The 27328-nt window shown below is 43.8% G+C and overlaps 1 protein-coding gene across 8 annotated transcripts in view; it reads left to right on the top strand.

Annotated features, from left to right (window-relative positions):
- CNOT4 (CCR4-NOT transcription complex subunit 4) overlaps nt 1–24234 on the top strand; it is a 184407-nt gene extending 160173 nt beyond the window's left edge. For 6 of the 8 annotated variants that reach the window (XM_068277966.1, XM_068277962.1, XM_068277965.1 and 3 more), the window contains 2 exons: nt 16885–17097; nt 22435–24234. In XM_068277966.1, coding sequence (XP_068134067.1) covers nt 16885–17097; nt 22435–22739 — 518 coding nt within the window. In that variant the 3' untranslated portion in view covers nt 22740–24234. The remainder of the gene's footprint in view (nt 1–16884; nt 17098–22434) is intronic. The other 2 variants (XM_068277970.1, XM_068277964.1) reach the window with 1 other exon arrangement.
- Nucleotides 24235–27328: the final 3094 nt, after the last annotated feature.

The following is a 27328-nucleotide window of genomic DNA, read 5'->3' as shown; positions in this document are numbered from 1 at the left end:
CCAAGAATTTACAGCACGACGAGTTCTGCCGACTGAGGTCAAAAGCAGCGCCCTTATCTCAAACAAGATAACTTTATTGAAGCTGCAGATGGGTTTCAAACAATATTAAGCTTGTCACATTTTTATTACCGGTAACCAAAGATTACATAGCAGTTTTGGGCACCCCTGTTCCTCTGCTTTAAGAGTGCTGACTGGGTATCAGTCGACTGGAAGCGCCCTCTACCATGATGTAGGCAAGCGCTACTTCTACTGGGCATGTGGAGTTGTTAACTTGTGCAAGCCCAGTACAAATGTGTTAATGCGGGAACTTAACCCTTAGACCGCTATTTTTTTTTTTTTAAAGCTACTTTCCTGTGCCAGCCATATTGAAATACCAGGTCTTTAGGCGTTAACCAATCTTTGCCTTCATGCCTCACAGACGTCTAAAGGCGTAGCTTCTCCAAAACTACTACTGAAGAGATGGCTTTAGATGTCGGCAACGTATGGATACAAAGTTTTGGAAATATTAACCACTTTGCCGCCCGGGTACAGTATATCTACGCTCCTTTGGACTCGAGTTTCCCGCCCGGAGCATAGATATACGCACCCGCTGCCGTCGCTGTCCGCGCTCCCGCTTGCACGTGCGCGCTCGTGCACGCCACTCGCCCGGAGATCAATGAATGGGAAAAACCATTTCCGTTCGTTGATCTCTGCCCCCCAGCAATGATCGGCTGCTTCTATGAGAAGCAGCGCGATCATTGTGGGAAAAAGTTTCCCAGCCTCCCTGAACATCCTGTAAGCGTACTTCTGACGCTTACAGGACGCATTCCCAAAAATGTACTGTGGCCATCTTGTGGCCAAAAAGTTAAACTATACTCAAACATTTTTCATATACAAACACATTCTTGTACATTATAAATTAACTCCCACACTCCCCAATTGTTACCATTTTTTTTTGTAATAAAAAAAAAATTACAATTGAAAAAAAAAAACAGTTACCTTAGGGACTGAACTTTTTAAATATTTATATCAAGAGGGTACAACACTATTACTTTATACATTATGGGCTTGTAATTAGGGAAGGACGCAAAACTGAAAAAAATGCACCTTTATTTGCAAATAAAATATTGGCGCCAAACATTGTGATAGGGACATAATTTAAACGGTGTAATAACCGGAACAAATGGGCAAATAAGTTACATGGATTTTAACCACCCTGGCATTCAGTTTCCCCAGGATTTCCGTGCAAAAAGTGTTTCAATTAATTTCCAATAATTTGCAACCTTTTTTTGCAACCAATTTTTTTTTTATATTAAATTCAATACAGATTATTGTATTGAATTCAATTTAAAAAAACAAAGTGTTTTCTGCAAGATGTTGATGACGCTGTGTGACCCTGGTGTCATCAACGCCGATCAACGGGGGACATGTGATCGCCGAGGGGGAGGAGCAAAATCCGCCAAGGGACATGGAAGAAGACACTGGGGAAGCTATCAGAGGTACGCGACGAGGGATCAGCATGCCAATGGTGAGTATAAGACCCAGATGTATAGGTAGAAGATGTGCAGCCAGGTATAGTTAGCCAGATGTATAGTTAGCCAGGTGTTTAGCCAGGTATATAGTGAGCCAGGTGTATAGCCAGGTATATAGTGAGCCAGATGTTTAGCCAGGTATATAGTGAGCCAGATGTTTAGCCAGGTATATAGTGAGCCAGATGTTTAGCCAGGTATATAGTGAGCCAGGTGTTTAGCCAGATTTATAGGTAGCCAGATGTCCCCCTCCTGATCCTCCCCCCAGCACGCTGTGGGTAGCGATCTGTGCTACCCACAGTGTGCAGAACAAGCATCCAGCCACCCTAGGGAATCCCTGGGCAGCCAGCGGGGCAGAGAATGTGCGGAGGATCCCCCTTGTATGTGGAGGCTGTGCTGGCGGGGGATCCCCCTCTGTGCGGGCGGGGGGAACCCCTTTATATGGAGGCTGTTGCGGGCAGGGGATCCCCCTCTGTGCGGACGGGGGATCCCCCTTCTATTGTGGCTGTTGCGGGCGGGGGATCCCCCTCTGTGCGGGTGGGGGGATCCCCCTTCTATTGTGGCTGTTGCGGGCAGGGGATCCCCCTTCTATTGTGGCTGTTGCGGGCGGGGGATCCCCCTCTGTGCGGGTGGGGGGATCCCCCTTCTATTGTGGCTGTTGCGGGCGGCCTATCCCCCTCTCCCGATCTCCCCCCCCCCCCCTCTAAGCCCATTGAGTAAATAGATTTACTCACCCGAGGGCTTTCTCCAGCGACGGCAGCAGCACTTCCTCCTCCATCTCCGAAGGCTCGTTCTCTGTACAGTTACATTACGAGGCGTAAAGAGAACGAGACTTCGGAGATGGAGGAGGAAGTGCTGCTGCCGTCGCTGGAGAAAGCCCTCGGGTGAGTAAATCTATTTACTCAATGGGCTTAGAGAGGGGGGGGGGGAGGAGATCGGGAGGGAGGGGGATAGGCCGCCCGCAACAGCCACAATAGAAGGGGGATCCCCCCCACCCGCACAGAGGGGGATCCCCCGCCCGCAACAGCCACAATAGAAGGGGGATCCCCCCGCCCGCACAGAGAGGGATCCCCTGCCCGCAACAGCCACAATAGAAGGGGGATCCCCTGCCCGCAACAGCCACAATAGAAGGGGGATCCCCCCACCCGCACAGAGGGGGATCCCCCGCCCGCGACAGCCACAATAGAAGGGTGATCCCCCCGCTCACACAGAGGGGGATCCCCTGCCCGCAACAGCCACCATATAAAGGGGTTCCCCCCGCCCGCACAGAGGGGGATCCCCCGCCAGCACAGCCTCCACATACAAGGGGGATCCCCCGCACATTCTCTGCCCCGCTGGCTGCCCAGGGATTCCCTAGGGTGGCTGGATGCTTGTTCTGCACGTTGTGGGTAGCACAGATCGCTACCCACAGCGTGCAGTCAGGCATCCAGCCATCCTGGGGAATCCCTCTGATAAGAAAAAAATGCAGCCGGCGGGGCAGAGAAACAGGAGATCTCCCTGTCGGCATGGACGAGCTCAGCTCGTCATTAACGTTTTTTGCTGGACGAACTCAGCTCGTCCATACCGCCAGGGAGGTTACTTACAGTAGCATGCATTATGTAAAAACTATAATGGCCGAAAACTGAAAAATGATTTTTTTCCCAAATGTTTTCCTATTTTCCCATGAAAACACATTTTGAATAAAATAATTCTTGGCATAATGTCCCACTTAAAGGAAGCCTAATTGGTGGCGAAAAAAACAAGATCTAATTCATTTCATTGCGATAAGTAATGATAAAGTTATAGACTAATTAATGGAAGGAGCGCTGAAAGGTGAAAATTGCTCGGATGCTGAAGGGGTAAAATCCCTCAGTTGTGAAGTGGTTAAAGACGTATGTGGCAGGCATATTAAGTCTTGCTGAAAAAACGTCTGTAGACGTCCACAGCATGTGTGGACTAATTTTTAGGAAACGGCTAAAGAAATTTGCTGCAGTCTGAGGGGTAAAGTCGACTGATTCCCAATTTGTACTCTCAAAGCTCGTGGACCTGGAGGAATGGGTGAGTCAAAGACTGCTTTGGATTGTTCAGCTATAAGTAATAAAAAAAGGAGGTTCTTTTCCGTTAGCCGGGCGCATCCACTAGGTGGCGATAAAACTCCACCAGAGTTACATCTTTCCCTACTATCCATGGCGGCCTGGAGGGGGAATAGTAATTAACGCCACCTAGTGGTGGCACCCGGCTAACGGAATAGTACCAAAGGGGGGCGTGCTTAAAGTCAACCTGTAGGGAAAAAAGTGCCCCTTGGGAGGGGAAGCCTCTGGATCCTAATGAGGCTTTCTCGTCATCCTCAGGCAGCTCATTCCAGCGCCTCTTCCCCCCCCCCCCCCTTCTCGCGCAAGGGGCTCTCCGCTAGGGAAATGGCTCCTTCCACCAGAGTGGAGAGAAGCAGGCTTAAAGGTCGACAGATTTTCAAGGGAGCCAGCTCTGGATCCCCCCTGCTGAGGACAATGGGGGAAGCCTCATTAGGATCCAGAGGCTTACCCCTACCGATGTAAGTACCCCCAGGGGCACTTTTTCTCACTACAGGTACACTTTGAAAAATACACTGACGCAAAAAAATGAGGTAATGAAATTGGTTGTGTAGTACGGATAATTACTAGAACATTAGCAGCAAAGAAAATATTCTCATATTTTTATTTTTAGTTATATAGTTTTTTTTATAACATTGCATCATTCTCTAATATTTGCAGTTTACACACTACTCGACATTCTAAATGATTTTACAGAGCAGGCTAGTGAACATTTGAACTGTTCTCTGCAGGGGAATAAAAAAATATAGTGCCAGACACTTGAGATAATAAGTTTCAGAAGACCGAGCTCTCTGCCACATCGAGGGTTCGTGAACATCTAGGGCGTTTTCGGGATTTTTTCAAGCGCAGGCGATTTTCAAAATCGCCCACAAAACGTTTGTGCAATGATTCTCTGAGAAGGTTCATATCAGCGCGTTTCGTCCGCTTTGCGCTTCGTAAATCGGTGCCTGTACTATTTTTGGGGCGATTTTGCTCTGATGGGAAGTATAGGTAGAGCGCTAAACGCTCACAAAATCACTTTGATTTTAAGAATAAATACATTTTATTTATTCTTTTCCGGGTCAAAGAGTTCACTTCCTGACTTGCGTCAGGTAAATTAAAAAATCACTCTGCAAAAGCGCTTTAAAAAGAATGCACGCAGGCAAGCGTCGGGAGGCACAAAAAAAATCGATTGCAAAACGTTTTCGATTTTACATGTTAAACAAGGCTTGAAAGTCGTGGAGCTCAATGGCTTTTTTTGCATAGATAACGAGCCTAATATTGTTTCCAGTACAGGAAGAGTTAGACTGTACTACACATACAAATCGTTATATAATAATAATTTTTTTCCGCGTCAGTTTATCTTTAATATGGCAATTTATTAATAGTTAAGGTACCCTTTTATAGAGTGGGTGTATACAATTATTGCCTGTATGAATCCCGGGATCTTTCTTGGCTGTAATAGGAGCGTGTGTAACAGCGAGGCCCTGTGCTGGACACCTGGGAATGATGGGGCTGTTGAAGAGAAATTGAAGTGTTGTTAGACTGTATTCAGTAGAATTAGCAGTTTTAATTAAAACCTGTCATGGAAAAATGGTGTCCTTCAATAGTTGAGAGCTAAAAGGTTAAACAACTCCCCTGTTATCAGCTAAAAAGTTAAACAATGTCTAGACAGCTGGCCTTGTGATACATATCCTTAAAGGGGATTTCCACTTTATAAAACTTTGCTTCAGCTGGCCAAACTTATAGATTTCCACCCAATGTTCCAAAAGCATTGATTCCTTTCCGGAAAGAATAAGGAATCTATTGCTACCATACACTACACATCAGTTTCCAATACATTCCAGCAGGGAATCTATTGAAAAATCGATCAAACTACAGCGTTGCATTGTTCCATGCAGTGCAAAGCTATATGCCAACGTTCTGCCAATGCTCTTGCCCCACCCGATTGTTTAAACATTTTTCATCCTGTCCAATCGATTCTTTCAATCAATTTTTGTTCAACCACCTAGGGACGACAGGCTTACACCCCCCCCCCCCCCCCCTTAGTAACCAGGCTATTTTTTACAATTCAGCACACTGCAGCTATAACTGTGTGCTGCACGGCCATACAGCTTAGCACACAATTGAATCTGGCCTCCTTTTGTTGCCACCAACAGAGCTTTCTCTTGGTGGCATCTGAAATTAAATTTATTTATTTATAAATAAAAACGTTTTATTTTTCTCTTCCTCCCACCTCCCGAGGTCCAATCAGGGCAATCCCTACTCATAGGCATCAGCCTATGAGAAGGGATTGCATGGTGAGCCGCTCCAGGGCACAGCCAAGTGACAGGGCTGTCGCCGGTACAGGGATGCACTAGATCACAGCGCTGTACATTGAAAACAAACCACCGTTTACCTCAGTTTCAGTCTGCCAGCAACGATCACAGCTGGCAGGTTGTTGACAGAGCGGAGCTCTGTCACTCAAGCGGGGATGCGTGTGCATAATCCCCGCTAATCTCCTCCCCAGGACTTGACGCTAATCTGCTTTAGGTGGTCCTGTGGGAGCCACTCAGTGGCCACCGATCGGCGTTAGGCGGTCGCAGAGTGGTTTAAATGGTTTAAAAATATATTGATCTGACGTTTTTTGGGGGAATCGAATCCCAGCAATGTAAACAAATCTGCAAGGAATTCAATAAGAAAATCGATGTATATGGGTCACTGTTCGATTTTTTTTTTTTTTGCTTGCATCGATATCCAGATGTTAGAATCATTTGAAGACTCTGCTAGAAAGTGATGCAACCTTGGTTGGGAGCACGTCGTTAGTGGCTTTCGATTTCACGACCACCAACGTAGCGGCGAAGCTTACATTTACCTATCTGCCGCATGTCTTATATCTACTACTGGCTCTGCTTCCTGTCTTTTTTCTCCCGGGAGTCTTGTCACATCCGAAAAGCTAGCGGTCAAACACTAGAGGCCCCTAGTGGTCATGTAAGGTAGATGCCATGGTGGCTGTAGTGTTTGGCCTCATGTGACTCAGCCCCCCGAGAGAAGAGGCAGGAAGCAGAGCCCAGCAGTGGACAGGTGAGAGCTGATTACTGTGCATGGCTCTGTGGAAGGGACTGGGAGACCCGATTTGATCAGATAAATCTCTCTGATGAGGTATTGATATCAGAGGGATCAATCTTCTGGGCCTTATCGACCAGTGTAATGTAGACGCCATGCAATTTCCTGTCAGATAAACAGGTCTAATCGATAATTTCTGACAGTTGCGATTTAAAATTGTTTTTCTGATCAATTTTGCATAGAAGTGATTGGAAAATCGATCGGAAAAATCAGATCGGACATGTTGAAAATTATCATCTCGACCCATCTGTCTGACAGGAAATTGCATGGTGTGTACCAGGCATATGACCAGCTTAACATGTCAGATGTTCCCAAATCTTTCTGCAATTTAATCATGTTAGTTTGTAGTTGTTCTTATGTTTTTACAGCCATCAACAAACCAGAATTGCATTTCTTTTCAGCCTGCAATCTGTGCTGCTTGCAGGATAGACTGCACAGATATTTTCCTCTTCCAGCATGAGCAATTGCCAAACAGGAACAACTGTTACTTCCTCCCTGCCCATAACTGACTGGCAGTAACGATGTCATTGGAAATGGTCAGCGAGATGCAAATGCACACATTTCATGCAAATTATGTGCTGATAGGATGTGGACCAGTCACATTCATGAGGAAGTGCACCTGGCTGGTTCAGTTCCATCCTGCAGTAAGGGCTTGTTCACACTAGAGGCATTTTGAGCCTTTTTTCAAGTGCAGGCGATTTTTTTTAAAATCTCCCACAAGACGCTTGTGCAATGAATCTTTATGAGAAGGTTCATATCCGTGCGTTTTGTCCGCTTTGTGCTTCCCAACCATTTTTGGGGCAATTTTGCTCTAATGGAAAGAATAGGAAGAGCGCTAAATAAATGCTCACAGAATCGATTTATGCGGCGATTGTGTACGTGTTTTTAAAGGGACTCTGAGCAGTGCCTGTGGGTATGCCTTTAACCCCCCTGGCTTACAATAAAATCGCCAGGGGGGCGGCGCAGCACTTTAAAAAAAAAAACATTTTTAAAAATCATGTAGCTAGCCTAATGCTGTGCAGCGGCATCCCACCTCCCCTTCCGATCGCCTCTGGCAATCCCCCGTCGCCATGGTGACGATCGGGATGACGTCATGGCGTCAGAGGGAGTCCCGATCCACCCCTTAGCGCTGCCTGGCGGTGATTGGCCAGGCTGCGCAAGGGGTTTGGGGGGGGCGGCAAATCGGCACGGAGCAGCGGCGATCGGTTTGTACACACAGCTATTGCTAGCTGCGTGTAACAAAAAAAAAATTATGCAAATCGGCCCACCAGGGCCTGAGAAATCCTCTGCAGCGGCTTAGCTTGGGCTTACCGCCAGGGAGGTTTTATGCATACCCATTAATTCATTATATCCTCACACCTACCAGCATGATGTTTGTAATTATATTCCCCTGGGTTCCTTGTATTTCATTGTATTGCACTGAATGGAGCTGCCGACACTGGGGAAAGTGTCGTCCTGCATAATACAATGCTGAATAAGGAATCCAAGATGGCGGCCGTGATTTTGATCGCAAATAACGGAAACTAAAAGGCGTGTGGGGGCAGTTTATATATCATTGGAAAGAGGAGAAAGAGCGCTTCAAAATGGTATGCATTTTTCCATAGTTACTGCACTGCTCGGAGTCCCTTTAAGAATAAATACATTGTATTTATTTTTTCCGGGTCAAAGAGTTTACTTCCTGACTGACAATCAGGAAGTGACAAAACGTAATCGCTCTGCAAAAGCGCATACAAATCGTAGTGCGCAGTGGAGTGCCGGGAAGGGGAAAAACGCTAAAAAAATCGCTGCCGTCGCCAATTTCGGTTTTAAGATGTGAACAAGGCCTAAATCTGCGTGGAAGACAGAATTCTTGGTATCCATTTGTCTCACCTGTCCTTTTGCTACGTACACACATGCGACACCGATCGTTCGTTGTCAACGACGAACGAACTTTTAATTGATGAAAGAACAACCTAAGTAAAGTTAGTTTTAAAAGGTGTGTAACGATCAGGTCGTTAGAACGAACGTTACATCACGTAAAAGCAACTATTGCGCCTGCGCATAAAAATGAAAAGTTCCATGGAGAAATAGTGAAATGCGCATGTCAAGTCTAGTACGAATGACCGTTTCCAACGATGTACTACTTTTGCAAACGATCGGCGTTGGAAAAAATCCGCCAAGCTAGATTGTTCGTTTTTAACGATCTAGCTCGTCCGTCGTTAGACTTAATAGTCGTTGGCTGCTTTTTTTTAAACGATCGTCGTTTGAAACGATCGGGGAACGATCGTTTCAAACGACTATAGTCGCATGTGTGTACGCACCTTAAGTCTGTTAGGTCCATGGTGGAGGTGCAGACTGTTTAGGGGATTAAAATCAAATTAACCTGTTAGAAATAGATTTTGCCATTATGCCAAGCTATGATTTTTACTCTTCAGTACAACCTGAAACTTGTGGCAAAATCGCAGTGATTTTGCCACGAATCCACTTGCGATTCTGGATCTAAATTAACCATTGATTAAAGCCTGGTGCACACCAGAGGAGTTTTTCTGAGCGTTTTGAGTTTTTAAATCTGCTGCTAATGTTATCCTATGTGTCTGTGCACACTGGTGCAATGAAGTTTTGTAAAAAAAAAACAAAAAAAAAAACCCATAGCATTACATTGGGAAGAGCTTTTAGAGGTTTCAAATGCTCTTTCCAATGTAATGCTATGGGGTTTTTTTTACAAAACCTCATTGCTCCAGTGTGCACAGACACATAGGATAACATCAGCAGCAGATTTAAAAACTCAAAACGCTCAGAAAAACTCCTTTGGTGTGCACCAGTTCTAACTATTGATGTTTAAAGGACCTATCCAAGAATTTATATATTTTTTTTAAATCTACTCATCCGGGGCTTCATCCTGCCCTTGGCAGCTGATCTGTCCCTCGCCGCAGCCCTAGTGTCTCCGGATCTCTGCCGTTGTAGATGCTGAACTTGCCAAGTCGGCATCTACCAGTGTTGCCAACTCATCCCGTTAATTACTGACACATATAAGTTATACAGGTTCTGGGGCTATTTGCACATAATCCGTGCCTGAACTGCATCTACCTAGCCACAAAACCTGTATAATTCATGTCAGTAATTAAAGGGATGAGTTGGCATCACTGGCATCTACTGCCCCTGCGTGCAGCCGTGCCAATCACTCTTACGTGGCCTAGGGTGTTCTGTGCAGGCGCAGAATGCTCCAGGCCATGTGCTCGTGCAGGCGCAGAATGCTCCAGGCCATGTGCTCGTGCAGGCGCAGAATGCTCCAGGCCATGTGCTCGTGCAGGCGCAGAAGATGCCGACCTGATCAACCTCTCCAATGGAGGGGATCCCAGGACACTGGAGCTACAGCGAGGGACATATCGGCTGCCAGGGGCTGGAGGAAGCCCTAGGTAATTTCCTCAGACCTGTCCTTATAAAATAAGCAATTCACTGTATTCAGCTCTATACATTGATGGGATTAATAACCGACATGATTTCAAAGCTTTGTATTCCATGTGGCCTGCCTGAAATCCAGTAGCCTATGAGAAATTGCTGATCAGCGGACTGCTGAGAGAATTTCCTGTGATCTGACAACAGTTTCTGCCTCTGCTCCTTTATGCCTTGTACACATCATGCAATTTCCTGTCAGACAGACGGGTTGAATCAATTATTTCCCACCGGACCAATCTGATTTACGATCATTTTTCTGAACGATTTTGTATGAAGGGATCAGGAAATCAATCAGAAACTGATCGGACATTAATCGATTTAACCCATTTATCTGACAGGAAATTGCATAGTGTGTATCAGGCTTTAGAGAATTCAGGTCAAAAGGAGATTCTGCTGGTTTTACTTCTTTGCTTAAAGGACAACTGAAGTGAGAAGAATATGGAGGCTGTCATATTTATTTCCTGTTAAACAACAACATACTAGTTGCCTGGCTCTCCTACTGGCTTTAGCAGTGTCGGAAAAACACCTGAAACAAGCATGCAGCTAATCTTGTCAGATCTGACAATGTCAGCAACGCCTGATCTGCTGCATGCTTGTTCAGGGTCTATGACTAAAGAGTACTAGAGGCGGAGGATCAGAATCACAGCCAGGCAACTGGTATTTCTTAAAAGGAAATAAATATGGCAGCCTCCATATCCCTCTCAGTTCTGGTGTTCTTTAATCTTGTCTGAAAAACCTTATCTGCTGTGCCTTATGCTGGGAATAGACGGTACGTTGGTTTGTCCCAGCATTATGCTGGGAATAGACGGTACATTTGTACCACTCAATCGAGCCATTAGATGGCTCGATTGATAAATTCCAACATGGCCGATCACCCGCCGGATCGATTCCGCGCTCGATACCGTGGGCGGGACAATGGGAAAAGATGAGTAAAAACGAGCAGAAGATTAGAGAAGCGCCCTCGGGGACGAGCGGACGGCATAATCGAGCGGTACAAACGTACCGTCTATTCCCAGCATAAGAAGGTGCGCACACACCTTTGATGGATGCCGCCCAACGCGGATCATAACCTGATCCCCTTGGGTGACATTGCTGGGCTGCACACGCGCCTCAGCTATGTAGCTGACGACACGCTGTGTTGCTGGGCGGGAACAGTGGGATCGGCAGGGGATGCGTTTCGACTGGGGACTGACAGGAACACTGATTCCCTGTGGCAGATAGATTCCTCTCTGATCACATGATGATAGGCGAGGGATCTATCTGCTGGCCTTATCGACCCGTGTATGACCACCTTTAGGGGTTATGGATGCAAACGTCCTAAGGGCTGTTTCACACTATAAATCTGGAAACCTGATCACTTAACAATTTTATTTTTTTTTTTAAAGCAAGCCATTTCACAGCTACTTTGCTTTTTACACTTTTCTATACTTTCAACACAATCAAACAATCACTATAAAAATGCTACGTCCAGCACTTTTGGGATTTTAAGAAACACAATCACCCTAGTCTGAAAAGTTCACAGGATTACAAACTCGGAGAGCTTTTTGGATTGCTAGTGTTCAAAAAATCGCTGAAGCATGCTAGTAGTGTGAAGCATCCCTGAAAGCCTACTAGAAAGGTCCAGCCACTCTCCCAACAACGTCAGCCATTCGCACATTGAGATACAGGTGGGTGGAAGTGGTGTCGCCTGATTAGTCCAGTGCTGTTCTTGTAATTCCTGTACTCCTGTTGTAAGATGAAGTCGTCTAAGAGGATTCTCCAAAAAGTCTCAACACTGTTTTTGTTTCTTTTCTTTTAACTGTAAAACAAATAAGATTTTTCTGCATAGTCTCCCTCCTTTGAGATACATTTTCCCACTATCTTATTAAAGAGACAGTGAAGCGGAAAAAAATATGATATAATGAATTGTATGTGTAGTACGGATAATTACTAGAATATTAGAAGCAAAGAAAATATTCTCATATTTTTATTTTCAGTTATATCGTGTTTTTTTTTATAACATTGCATCATTCTCTAATATTTGCAGTTTACACACCAATCAGCATTCTAAATGATTTTACAGAGCAGGATAGTGAACTTTTGAACTGTCCTCTGCAGAGAAAAAGAAAATACAGTGACTGACAGTTGAGATAACAAGCTCCAGAAGACTCTCTGCGCCTTTGAAAGTTGTGGAGCTCAATGGCGCTTTTGCATAGATAACTGAAGTTTCTAAACTCTTCCCGTACTGGAAACAATATTAGACTTCTGTCTCCTAATGTTTTATTTCTTAGCTGTACAACACAACCAATTCATTATATCATTATTTTTTTTTTACCTCAGTGTCTCTTTAAGACCCCTTTCACACAGGTAACTTACAGGTGGTTAATTCACCGTCTGTTAGCTGCTCTCCTGCACCGGCTGAGCACTTGCTAGTACTGCTGGGTACCAACACATTACAGGCAGCCCCCCCCCCCCCCTAATAGAGTCATGCTCAGACTTGAATGCAATCATGCTCAGGCTTGACATGTTGCCTTCCTCTGCCGCCCTGTAACACCACCGCATGTCAGCGCTTGATACAGGTGGTGTTATAATCGCTGGAATTCAGCTGCATTTTAAAGGATGCCCTAATTGTGCCAACGGCAGCAGATGGGAGACTGAACTACTGAGAAACGTGCAGTTCAGCCTTCCATCTGTGCAAGCTCTAACTTTTTAATACCGTCATATGAAAATCTGCATCTGTCACACTAGTCCATTTTCAAACATTTCAGTTCACTCATACAGGACTCTGTAAGAGGAAGCTTTATCACCACACTCAGGCAGAGATTAAATTGTGCTCTTGCCTCATCTTCTGCCCACATATCACTAAACCCTGTTCTTCTCTGGTGCAATTTATACTTTCTGCGGCCGTCTTTACCACAACATGACCACTCTCATACTAAACAGCTTGCCAGACTGGTCACAAGACACTCACACATACTACACCTCCCACCCTTGCCATTTCCAACAGAAATATAGATGTACAGAAACTTTTTGAAGAACCCTCGTAGCAGTCCATAAAGCAGACAGATCAGATGCTAGGTGTGCAAAGAAGTGCTGTGCCTGCTTAGGGCTCGTTCTCACTGCAGACGTTTTCTAAATTTTTTCTCCCACTTGTGCTTTTTAAAAACTCCCCCCGAACGCTTGTGCAATGAATGTCTATGAGAAGGTTCATATCATGCGCAGGTCGTTCGCTGTGCGGGCAGTAAAGCGGTGCGTGGACCATTTTTGAGGCGATTCCGTCTCAATGGAAGGTATAGGAGAAACGCAAAACGCTCACAAAATCGCTTTGTGCAGCGATTGCATTCGCGGTTTTAATAATAAATACATTGTATTATTTTCTGGGTCAAAGAGTTCACTTCCTGACTTGCATTAAGGAGTGAATTAAAAAAACGCTCGGGAAAAGCGCGTAGAACTGCTCTTTGCACAAAAACGAATCGCCCACCCGAGAGCCAGGTGGAGAAAAAAAAACCCTCCAAAAACGGCCAACTTGAACGGCCACGCGAGCGCAACCAATGTGAACAAGGCCTTAGGGCGTTTTTGTCCTTTTTTAAGACGCGGGCGATTTACAAAATTGTGCAGTGATTCTCTGACAGAGTTCACATCTGAGCGGTTCATGTCCGATCCGCTCAGCAAAACGCTGCATGTACAATTTTTGAGGTGATTCCGCCTCAATAGAAGGTATAGGAAAAATGCAAAACGCTCACAAAATCGATACATTGTATCTTTCCTTTTTCCGGGTCAAAGAGTTCACTTCCTGACTTGCGTCTGGGAGTGAATTACAAAAAAACGCTTAGAAAACCGCTTAGCACAAAAACAAATCGCCCACCCAAGCGCCGGGAATAAAAAAAATAAAGTGATAAACCGCCCACCGCTAACGGCCACATGAACGGAACGCAATATGAACAAGGCCTTACAGCCGGAGTTTGATTGCTGGCTCCAACAGTTAAAATGGAAACCTTTTTTTAAAGGACAACTGTAACATCCCTCATATGGAGGCTGCCATTTTTTGAGTGATTCGCAAATGACATGCATGGCAATTGCTCAAAAAAGCTTAAAAAATTGCTGCATTTAGGGAGTTTTGCATCTAGCGCTAATTGCGAATCGCCGGCAGTAAGAGCACTGCCATATAGTTTACCTTGCATCATCCGCAATTCTGCGATTAGCGGTAAATGCCTGCTAATCGTCTGAGTGAATGGGCTCTTAGGCTTAAGGTGGCCAAACACTGATAGATTTGCAGCAGATTCGATCATCAGATTCCTGTCAGATGCCTGTCTGGCACACACAAGATAGATTCCTGTCAGATTCGACCTCACAGTAGGAACAGATTTCCAATAGATTTCAGAATGAAATCTATTAAAAAGTGATTGAAATGCAGCGTTGCACTATTCGATCCAATGCAACTCTATGGGCCATCGATCTGCTGCCAGCAGCTGATCAACCCAGATTTTCCGTCCGGAGCGATCGAGCAAATCGATTGAAATCAGCCAGAAATCAATCGATTTGCTGATCAATCATGCTTTCGGCTGCATCGATTTCTAGCCGATTTGATCAGAACGGCCGAATTGGCCGCCGACCGATGGCTAAAATCGACCAGTGTATGGGCCCCTTTAGTTTACACATAAATCTGCATTGACGGTCCAGTCCAGTACTGTCCTGTCAGTTTTGCATCCATTTTCTATCAGTTTTCACTGACTGGACTGGAAATGTACACCTCTTATGTGTGAACACTGCCATAGAAACGCATACAAAACTGATAGGACAGGACTGGGCCGGAAATGTTCAGATTTATGTGTGAATACATCAATGGAAACGTGTACAAAACTGATGCCATCTGACAGGACAGGACTAAACACCTTTTTATATGTAAACCAAGCACTATTTCCCTGTGATGCCAAAAGTGACATCTCTCTTGCTTTTTTTTTTTCTTTTCCAACCTGGCCCCATCAATACTTTTTCCTTTCTACTGCCACAGCTAACTGTCCTTCCTACAGCAAACCTGAGGTAGACAACAGGCTTACATCACTATGTAAACTCTTTAACCTCTTGAGGACCAGAGGTTTATACCCCCCTAGTAACCAGGCGATGAATTTTTTTTTTTTTTTTTTTTTACAATTCAGCACTTAACAACTTTAATGGTTTATTCCTCTGCCATACAACTTAGCACCCAAATTATTTTTACCCCCTTTTCTTCCCACTATAATAGAGCTTTGTTTTAGTGGTCTCTGATTACTGCTGCAATCTTCTTTTATTATTAATTAAAAAAAAAAAGACCTTGTTTAAAAAAAAAACCTCTCCCCTCCCCCAAACTGCCCCTAAACTACATTACATACACCACATGATAGATACACAGACATATGTCTATGGCAGGAATTAGAGTGTGGGCCCTTTCATGGGACAGTTAAGTGACAAGGCCGTCCCCTGTACAGAGCTGCGGAAGATTGCAGTGCTATTTGATCTTCCTCATGTAAATTAAAAAATCAGCCTGCCAGCTCCGATCGTGGGCTGGCAGGCTGATCATTGCGGCTGGCTCTGTTTACTAATGGGTGCTAGTCTGAGCGTGAGCTCCTGTCTAACCTTGCTCCTCGTAAGATCACGCCATATGGCGTGGCTGATGAATGAAAGAGCACTTTGCAGCTGCCATCCTGAGTTAGGCGGTTGCTGAGTGGTAAAAGGGAAGGAAAGGTTTAATTACCATAGTGTCCCTTATCTGAAATATGAAACTTTTGGTTTTGTGCATGCTGAGATGAGCTTGTTACTGTAGCTAAAAAAAAAAAGCAATCCCGCTGCCACTGCATAATTCCTGCACTTTTGCAATCGCACCCAAAAGGAAAAAAAATTGGGGGACATATTGGGGACCAATTTTAGAAATAGGTTGGTTTACATATATTTTGGGGCACAGACTTTCTCTTCATCTGCAATAGAATGCTGTTCCAATCCACTGGTAAATGCCAGAACATTTTGTCAGTTGCCTGTGGCCCGGTATTAGTCATGGAGAGAATCCGAAGACATAACAACAAAAGTTGTTCAGGTGATACCTTTAATGACTAACTGTACAAGATTGTTCTGCAAGCTTTTGAAACTTTAAGTTTCTTCTTGAGGCATGTTTGGTCCTGATCCAGATCTGAAACATGTCTGAAGAAGAAACTTTTAGTTTCGAAAGCTTGCAGAAAAATCTTGTAGAGTTAGTCATTAAATGTATCACCTAAACAACTTTTGTTATGTCTTCAGAACATTTTGTCTCTCCAGAGTGTGCCACATAGGCCTGACATCTGCTAGGACCTCTTGTAACGTCATAGATTGTTGCATTCCCTTCCATATGCAATCCTCTTTCACAGTTTGTCATCATAACCGATCATTCTCCATTCATGTTAATGTAGTGGAAACCCTGTCTCTTACGCCTTCATCTGGTCCATAGCTATGAGTATGATGCATGAATCTGACACCTGTAAACTGGATTCTTGCCCCTATTGCCCACTTCCATTTCAGGAAATGATGGTCTTATTTCTTTTTGCTCCACATTATTCCGTAAAAAGGTTAAAATATGGGTTTTCAGACATTTCTAATGGATAGTGACATTTACCGACTTTTTAACTACTTTTTATATTCAGTATATTTTAAGTGTTTTGAAAAATTTTAAAGCTTTTTTTAAATTACCTAAACCCTATTGCAGTCAGATAATCGTTTAAAAAAAAATTGAAATTTGGTTCTTAAGCCAAAGATTCTAATGGAAACATTTTTTTTTCCTTTTTTATTTTCTAAAACTCTCCCAGACCACAGCAATTCTATAGAGGGTATAAATATGAAGGAATGGCAGGACGGGCTTAGGGCCCTCCTGCCCAACATAAACATCAACTTTGGTGGGCTCCCTAATGCTTCCTCCCCTTCCAACGCCACCCACAACGCGCCAACATCCAACACTGCCACAACCAATAGCCTGAACTGGGAGTGTCCGGGCAGCTGGATGGACCCTGCTATCATCACAGGTAACTGCTTCTCCCTCCTCCCCCTCCAGACTGTCAATCACGGTACTGACATGCCCCCTCTGCCCTTACCGCTACACTACAGCCCGTTTAATCAGCATCTGCAACCAACCATGTCAGTTCCATAATTTCTCTTTGATATCGGTTGCAGGGGCAGAGGATCAATCTAGACACAATCTTTAAGATCTTTTGAAATTCTTGTTTTTTTGTAATTTGCAATGGAATTGAATAAAAAAAAAAAAAAAAAACGTATTTGTGGCATAACAAGGTGGCCAAAAAGATTTTGTGATTTGTGTAGCCATACTCCACATTTGTTCATAGCGGGTGTTATGTGTTGTTTTATCACTTATCAGTACACGTGAGTTTGTAATTGTTGGTCAATTGGAACTTTTTTTATAATCCATGGAGAAAAAGATTATTTCATTCAACAGGAAATGACATAAAAAGAGATCAGACCCTGTCTTGGTTTTCTGTTGGACAAATTTTCTCACTTCCTGTTTCTGTGACCTTCATGGACCTCTATGGCAGTAATTTGAGCACTGGTAGTCCTATGGACAACAATCAAAATTTGATGGGGCCTCTAACTCTTCTCCCTCTACTAAAAATGTTGTGTGTTGCTGTATCTTTAGCCATTTCCTCCTAAAACAGGAAGTGAGGGGAATGTGTTCAGTGGTGACACAGAAAACCTAAACATTATCCAAAACTAATATAAAATGTTTTTTTTGATGATTGGAATTACGATATTGCTGTCTCTGCTTAAGAAGCTTTCCTTTCACATCTGAATTTTGTGACAGTAGTGTTAGTAGTTTCGCACTTACTAATGGTATAGCTGATGACGCCTCCCAACATAATCACTGTATGAATTTGAAGTTTATTTCAAAACACAACCAAGAAGCTAGTTTCAGGACCATGACTGGTCCCTTTATCAAGGCAAAAATTGCTCCATGGCAACAGTCTAAAAAACAAAAGGTAAATAAAAAGTAAACGAAAATCCATTATCTAAAAGAAACCAAAAGGACCACCACCAAGTACAAGACCAACGTTCTCGCGGTGTTGAAGACAAATGGGGAATTAACTGCAGGGGTGTATCTCAGACCCCATTGACAACTTGCAGGGCAGAGATCGAGATGGCTTTTTGGCTGTGTCTTGAAATAAACTTCAAATTCATGAGGAAGTACCAGTTTTTGAATTACAGAATCTCGTAATTCCCTTGATGGGCAGGAAATGTAGATTTGCATGTAGACTCTTTCCTAACCTTTGGTTGAAGTTTGGTTTAAACTATTCCATATTCAATTTGGAGCTGGGTTTTAAGACCATTATTTGTTTTAATATTGTTATCAGCCTGTGTTTGTGAATAGAAGTTCATACTCCCAGTCTGTAAATCCCTAAAGTTACAAACACTGAACCAGGCTAGTGGTGACTAGTTCGGCACTGCTGTATATCGCTCGCCCTATGCAGCTGTTCCTTTCTGTAGGTAGAGATGGTCTCCAGTCTGCTCCAGAACCAGGACCATAGCACTGTGTCCATTGCTAGTGTCTGAAGAAAACTATGCTGTTGTGGTGGTGATCTGCCTTTAACTATAGAAAGAAATAGAAAATAGAATGAAATAGCTCAGTAGTGAGGTATTGCAGTCCTTACTAGCCTAGTTCACTGTATGTTTTGTTTTGTTGTTGCTGCTGCTTTTTTTTTTTTTTATCTATTTAGAACACATTGAAACTCTTTAGCAAACTTAAAGGGAGTCTGAAGAGATTCTGAACAAATAAAAAAAACAGATACCTTAGGAGAAGGAAGGCTCTGGGTCCTACAGAGCCTTCCCGTTCCTCTCCTGGTACCAGTGTTCCACCACTGGCTACCCCGTTAGGATTCTCCGACCGACTGGTTCAGAAACTGCTCTCTGACGCTTCAGAAGTCTTTGGGAGCCCAAGTGCTTTCCGAAGATGGGCCGCTCCGTACTGCACCGGCGCAGGCACGCTTTCGGGCATGCACAGTATGGAGCTGTCAGTCTTCGGGAGCACTTGGGCCTCCGAAGACTTCTGAAGCCTCCCGTGGCTGGAGATTTGAACAAGGGAAACTGGTGGAACGAGGGGACCAGGAGAGGAACGGGAAGGCTCTATAGGACCCAGAGCCTTCCTTTTCCTTAGGTGAGTATTTGTTTGGTTTTTATTTTTTTTAGGCATAGCTTCAGACTCACTTTAAGACCCTGCCTTGAAACCTTTACTGCAATTAAGGTGTTTAAAGGGAACCTGAGGTTAGAGGCACATGAAGGGTGTCATATTTATTTCCTTTTAAACCATGCACATTGTCTGGCTGATCCTCTGCCTCTAATGCTTTTAGCCATAGACCCTGAACAAGCATGCAGATCACATTTTTTGACAAGATGTGTATTTTAGACACTACTGAACAGAAAGAGCAGCAGGACTGTCAGGGAACTAATGGAAATAAATATTGCAGCCTCCTTTTGCCTCTCAACTGGAGTTCCTTTTAAGGTTTCCTGAAGTGTCATGCAACATGAGATAAACATGTATGTACAATCCCAATTCTGCTTAGAACTAGCCTGCCATCCCTTTCCCCACGTTTTCCCCAACCCAAACACCATTTCCCCGCCCCCAATTTTTCCTCCTCCTTGTTAGGGTTAAAAATCCAGGGCTTTCATTGAATTCATCTGTAGATTCTTGGCTCACTTATAACTGACTAGAGGTTTTAAAACACTGTGTGGCTGAGAAAAGCTGAGTGCAGGGTACTGATAAGTCCAGTAGTTCAAGATCTGTCTGTATGGGAGCTGAATAACACTACAGAGATACCCTTGTTTACCTGGAACCGTCAAAACTTAAATGCATAAATGTAAAATCCAAAAATAAAATTATGGGAATCCAGCAAAGTTCTATTTTGGATTAGGACTGTAGATGCAGTTTTTATCTCATCAGTTTTTCACTTCAGGTTTGCTTTAAGGCTACAGTGACCTTAAAGTGACACTGAACACAGAACAAATAGACACTGGGTTAATGTCTACAGCCGTAAGTTTGGTAGTGGTGTCTGTCAGTTTTACACATCTATATGCAGTTACCAGCATACCGTGTTAAGGATCTCTTGAAGGACTGAGTACATATTGCGGTAGTTGGGCACCGGATGGTGCCACTAATGGTAAAATAACTGTAATTGAATTTACCGATGTTTTACTATGCTGTACTCTGCATCCATTCAAACCTTAACATTCTGCTATAAGTGCTAAACCCTAATCAATACCTTACAGTTCCTTCTTAGACAGGGAGCCATCACCTTCTGCCTTCCTCCTCCTACCGTAGTTTTGTGCACCACAACACTGCAACAATGATGCTCCTCCTACCGCTGTCAGTGGTAGGAGGCGTGTCCTGAAATAAAGATGGTCAGCAAGATGCAAATAATGCCAGCTTACATGCAAATTGTATGTAGCATGGAATTGGGCTAATTAAAGAGAACCTGAGATGGCTTAAAAGTAGAAATCCATACATACCAGGGGCTTCCTCCAGCCTTCTTCGGACTGATCGCTCCCTCTGCGCCATGCTCCGCCTCCTGAAATCTCCTATATAACTCCCGGGAGTCAGGGGCTTACTGCACATGCACGCCGGGCGTTTTCCTGACGCGTTTCAGTGGCTGGGAGCGTGCGCAGCTGCACTGAAGTTACCGGGAGGCGGAGGGCGGGACCTGGGGAGCAATCGGGCTGAAGGGGGCTGGAGGAAGCCCCGGGTATGTATGAATTTTTACTTTTAAGTCATCTCGGGTACACTTTAAGATTCAGCAGGAAATCTATTCTAAGCTGTAGTTTGCACAAGATCTGCATGCAAGCTCAAATGATTAGCATTTCCAGGACCATCTCTATACTGGACTGTACCTGGAGGTCCAGGGGAGAATAGGAAGCTACAGTCACATGAGCACCAGTTGTGAAGGAGCAATAAGGTATTCACATACATTACACAGCTGTGATAATTTGCATGTGTGGGGGTTATGTTTTGCCTTGGTGCTCTTAAATGCCTGACGATCCACTTTAAAGCACAGTAGTGAAGTGAGAGGGATTTAAAGGCTGCCATATTTATTTCCTTTTAAATAATACTAGTTGCCCAACTGTCCTGCTGATCTTTTTTTTTTTAATACTTTAAGCCCTAGACGCCTTGCTTATTTCAGGTGGCTCAGACACTACTGATGTCAGCAGGACTACCAGGAAAATGGTATTGTGTAAGACAAAATAAATATGGCAGCCTCCATATCCCTCTCACTTCAGGTGTCCTTTATATTAAACCACAATTCCACCACAATTCCCCCCCCCCCCCCCCCCCCCCCCTGTATATCATTTTGAACGTTTTCCTTCTAAGCCCCAGTTCAGGTATGGACTTTTTGTTTGCATGTTGTTGAACATTATGGGCTTGATTCACAAAGCGGTGCTAACAGCACGCTGGTGAGAAGCCCTTTATCACTCCTAAACTCCCTTTAGGCGTGATACGTTTAGGCGTGATACGTTTAGGCGTGATAACTATAGCACCAACTGAGTTAGCACCGCAGTGCACAGCTGATCAAAAGTTTCGCGTTTTGGTGCACTTCGCATAGAGTTTAATGGCGCTGCCTTGCGTGCGGGACTTTGCGCGCTATCTAAACTTATCTAAACTTATCATGCCTAAACTTATCACACCTAAACTGGCTTTTTACCAGGTGGTGCAATGGTCATCACATCCAAAGTCTCTAACTGGGTTAGCACCGCTTTGTGAATCGAGCCCTATATGTAGATCCTCATCTCATCAGCTGGTTGCTCACTCCCAGTTAGTCAGAACCACTTTTTCTTTATGCAGCAAAGAGGTTGATTGTTTTGTTAGTTGGAGCCATGACTCCGTGCTGTCAGTCTCTAGTAGGGAGGCGTGGCTGCAGACTGTCTAGAAGGCTGGGAGAGTGAGTGGAATGTTTCTAAAGGAGAAGGTGAAGCTCTCTAAATTAAGGCTGGAATTTTTTCTTTTTATGGTGTTGCAAAAACTGTATTTTACAAACTTCTTTTATGCATCGTTAAGAAACTATTGTGTTGTTAAATGCATTTCAAAAACAAATCTTAGCTGTCCAACTTCAGTCCTCGAAGACCAAGGTCCTCACTCATTTTTGGCACAGTTCAAATTAATTGATGGGACTGAATTGGGAAAGGTGTGGTTCATTAGGTAGAACACATTTCTCCACTTCTCTGTCCATCCTCAACACTGGCAAGGCTTATGGCCCTCGAAGACTTGAGTTGGACAGCCCTGATCTTTAGGTACCTTTAGACTCCTTAATTATCCATTTATATTCCAAGTTTTGTTTACATTGATTTTCTTTTGCTTCCTCTTTCAGGCATCCCGTCATCCACAGGAAATGGTTTAGAACCTTTGCAAGATGACAATCCACCACACTGGTTAAAATCCCTACAAGCCCTGACAGAGTTGGACGGCCCCAGTAGCAGTATACCTCCCCACCATCCTCATAACAACCTCTTCAGTACACAAATCCCCCTACACAGAGCTAATTGGAGCCCATACCCTGCCCCCACAAACCCCGCCAGTTTCCACTCCCCACCCCCAGGCTTTCAGACCGCCTTCAGACCCCCTACCAAAACACCCACAGATCTACTACAGACCTCCACCTTGGACCGTCATTAAGAAAAATTTAAACAAACAATATATGGGACATTTAGAAATTTGGGAATTCTTTTCCCTCCTCCTCAATCTCCCAATTTCAAAACAAAATCAAACCCCTCAGTGTTTTTCCTCTCATACGTCCTTCTCCAGCCGTTTCCAGGATCCTCAAAATTCTTCCTTCCCCCTCTCTCTGAAAATATGTTCTCAAAAGCTGGCGTTTCAGAGTCTGCTAAAGTTCATCTCTCCAGTGAGGTGGCTAACATCCTATCGAAAGATCATCACAAGTATTTTAAAGAGAGATCTGAAGATTTAAATGAAAAAATAATTGAATATCGCTATCGGAGAGCTCTTTGGTCTGCTGCATGATCTATATTTTTGTTTTCTTAAAAAAAATAACGTTTAAATGTGATTTAACAGCTGCGCGATCTAGCTAGCGCACATAGAAGAAGTAATCTTAAAATCTCTTTAAGTAGTTTTCTAACACAATCAGCAATTAACTTAGAATACGTGATTTCACAACAGGAAGCGCCATTTGGATGATATGCCGCAAACATTTTGTTCTGGATTCCTTTTGTAATTCTTTCAACGTTTTGGGTGGTTGACCATGCCATTTTCTTGCTTTGGTTTCTTTAGGACCAAAAGGGCTGGGTTTACCGGATATATCCAAATATGCACCACACCCTATGAAATTGAAGGAGTTAAGGTGAATGAATTGATAAATCGCTTGTCACCAGTTTTTTCTTTTTGTTTTTTCGTTTAATCGTTGTCTTGTTTGCCACAGCGCTTTCCGAGAATTACAGCAGCAGGCTCTTTTTATCTGTTTAAGATGCAGCAAAGCCTCAATTTTGGCTTCAAAAGTGATCTATTGCCTTTTTATTTATTTTTTTCGAACCAAAAAAAAAAAAAAAAAAAATGGGAAACGGACTTGCAAATCTCTCTTGTCCAGCACAAACATGATTCATTTATGGGGTAATTCAAGATCTGTGAAGGTGTTGGTGTAAATGTGTCCTACTGTTGAGTTTCTCATCGTTATAAAGGCCTCCAAGATCTACCACAGGCCACCTCAATGGATCCACGTTTTCCTCTACAAAATCAGGCTGCCTATGCACTTAAAACAGTTATGTTGCTACTTACTCATATCATTGCCGGCATTTTGGGATTTCAAGGCGACACGTGAGTCTCTTCAATCAAGTCTACTGCAGCAGATCACTTCCGTTTTTGCATTTCTGAAATCGGCCAGATTAGAAAACCCTACAGCTTTTCATATCATCGTTATCTTTGAGCTCGTGTTAACCGGGGCTTGACCAATCACCTGGTTTGTTGACCTGCCTTCCTGGTCTCCAGAATCCTTCAGCAGTATTGAAGATTGGGAAGAGGAGAAGCCTACAAGTGAGGGGGAAAAAATGACAAATTAAAACATGGTTATAACCTGACGCTAAAACTAAACCGAGAAAAATGTACCTCTGTCTACAGAATTAAAACTAAAATCTTAAATAAAACAGAAAACTTGATGATAGTTTGCTTTGTGGGCCTCACTTTCTTTCTAGGCACAAAGGGGCAGATTTATTAAAACTAGAGCAAAGGTAGAGCAGGTGGCCAGATCAAGGATTCTGATGGGTCACTCTCGGCAAATGGCTCAAGTTTTTGTACCATTTTTGCTTTTATTGTCCTTGCAATGGTTTTGATCAATCTGTTCCGTTGTGCATGATGTTGTATGGTTTGCCCTTGAAGTCTATAAAGCTGGTTTTGTACTCGTTCTGTGTTTCAGCACTTTGCCACTTTAAACTTATCCTTTAGGCTCATCGCATTGTGAAACAAAAATATAATTTTTTTGTTTTGGGTTTTTTGAACTATCCTGGTGTTCTGTTTGGTTAGACTCTCGTCAGATCAAACCTGCTGGGAATTGATGCAACAAAAACATCTGATATTGAAGCATGAAAACGAGTGCACTACATGTTTTGTATTTTTTTTGTTCTCACTGGTTTTCTCTAAAGGACAACTGAAGTAAGAAATATATGGAGGCTGCCATTTCTATTATCAATATGTATTTGCTTTTTAAACCAGGGGTCCCCAACCTTATCCGGCCCGGGGACCACTTTCCGACCACATTTTTTCCGGGGGTGCAGCGGCATAGCTAGCATAGTTGCCCCAGTGTAGGGAGTTTAGTTACCCCTGTATGGCTATTATAGTTACACCAATATAGCTAGTATAGTGTCCCAGTATAGCTAGTATAGTGCCCCAGTATAGCTAGTATAGTTACCCCAGTATAGTGCCCCAGTATGGGCAGTATAGTGCCCAGTATAGCTAGTATAGTTACACCAATATAGCTAGTATAGTGTCCCAGTATAGCTAGTATAGTGCCCCAGTATAGCTAGTATAGTGCCCCAGTATAGCTAGTATAGTTACCCCAGTATAGTGCCCCAGTATGGGTAGTATAGTGCCCAGTATAGCTAGTATAGTTACACCAATATAGCTAGTATAGTGCCCCAGTGTAGCTAGTATAGTTACCCCAGTATTGTGCCCCAGTATGGGTAGTATAATGCCCAGTATAGCTAGTATAGTTACCCCAGTATAGTGCCCCAGTATAGCTAGCATAGTGCCCATACTTTCCTGCTTCTGCCTCATCACAGCAGCTGGGAGACGCGCTGCTGTGAATTAAAATAACACGCAGGAGATGGGAATATAAGCGGCCGCCAGTTAAGGTGGGCGGGGGGGGCGCGCGAGAGGACAGACCCGCGGCCCAGCTGCAAACACCCCATGGAGCGGCAGTGGGGCGCGGATCGGGGGTTGGGGACCCTTGTTTTAAACAATACCAGTTGCCTAGCAGCCTTGCTGATCTATTTGGCTGCAGTAGTGTCTGAATCGCACACCTGAAACAAGCATGCCACTAATCTTGACAGATTTTTGTCAGAAAGGCCCAGTGCACACCAACACCGCTAGCAGATCCACAAAACGCTAGCGGTTTTGGGTGTGGAGTGCAGATATTTGGGGTAGAGCACACCGAGCGGATTTGGATGCCATCCGCCGGCCGCATCCGCCTGTTAATCCGCGTGGCTAATGTATATGAATGATAGATAACCAGGAATAACAGAGGTGCCAAATTAGAATAAAAAGATTAAAATCCGTTTAAAAGGAGGGGGGTTGGTAGTTACCACCCTCAGGTATATAATGACCAGCCAATGAGTTGTTATATAAAGACAATAACATTTATTATAACAATCTCCAGCTTACCTGGAGATTGTTATAATAAATGTTATAATACATTTTATTGTCTTTATATAACGACTCATTGGCTGGTCATTATATACCTGAGGGTGGTAACCACCAACCGCCCTCCTTTTAAACTGATTTTAATCTTTTTATTCTAATTTGGCGCCTCTGTTATTACTGGTTATCTATTGATCTAGTCCATAGGTTCTCAACGTGTGGTACGCGTACCCCAGGGGGTACTTCTGATGGTTACAGGGGGTACTCGGGCTTGATATACTTAACCAAAAATAACAAATTTAGAGTTTTAGAAAATGATAAATCTTATTTAAACAGCACTAAATTAGTATTTTAGCTAATTAAAAGCAATAGTAAATGCTTGGAAATTGTTTAGAACCAATTATAATGTACTAAATATATATTTGTCAAGGGGTACGTGTGATATTGTTTACCATGCTAGGGGGTACTTGGTGAGTCCAGGGTTTTAAAAGGGGTACATACCAATAAAATGTTGAGAAACACTGCAGCAGGAGGCACGTTTGCGGTTTGCAAAAAACCTCAAACCGCCGGTGTGCACCAGCCCATTCATATACATTAGCCACGCGGATTAACAGGCGGATGCGGCCAGCGGATCCGCTCAGTGTGCACTGGGCCAAACACCTGATCTGCTGCATGCTTGTTCAGGGTCCATGGCTAAAGGTATTCGAAGCAGTGGATCAGCAGGATAGCCAGGTAACTGGTCCATAGACTTCTCGCTTCAGGTTCCCTTTTAAGGCTGATGATTACTGCCGGGTTAATCAATGTTGCTTTATAGGCGATCCAGTCTTCCCACATTTTAAGGAATTTTTGTACAACCTATGCAGAAGAAAGTACTTGATCCACTTACAAAATATGGTCTATCCCAGGGGTGGGCAAACTGTCTCCACTGTGGCCGGTGCTCCTCTGGCAGCTCACAAGCCTCTCCTCCCTCCCCTGCAGAGTTGTGAGCGGTGCATAATGATAGGTTTAACTCACCCAATCGCATCTTCTAGTGGCGATTTCCATGGTCACGCTGGCACATACTGACGGCAGGCCACATGACAACGACGCTGTGGCCATGGAGCTTGGTGCTGGAAAGTGCGAGTGGGTGAGTTAAACTAATCATTACGCACCACACACAAATTTGCAGGGCTAGAGGAGAGGAATCTAGCCTATTTTCCAGATGGGAGAAACTGATTTTTCCGATTAAAGGTGATAATCCAGTGTGCAGATAATAGTATATACTGGTTTAATGGTGGACTGCCTCTTGGAGCATTTGGGTTGGGGAGTTATTTTTTCACAGGTTCTGTCTTAAAGGGGCACTACGGCGAAAAATTGTAAAATTTAACATATGTGCGAACATAAACAAATAAGTACCGGTACGT

This window comes from Hyperolius riggenbachi, chromosome 3, assembly GCF_040937935.1.
Source record: "Hyperolius riggenbachi isolate aHypRig1 chromosome 3, aHypRig1.pri, whole genome shotgun sequence".
Classification (NCBI taxonomy): domain Eukaryota; kingdom Metazoa; phylum Chordata; class Amphibia; order Anura; family Hyperoliidae; genus Hyperolius; species Hyperolius riggenbachi.
The sequence above is the reverse complement of the archived record's forward strand: the minus strand, read 5'-3'. Positions and strand labels throughout refer to the sequence as shown.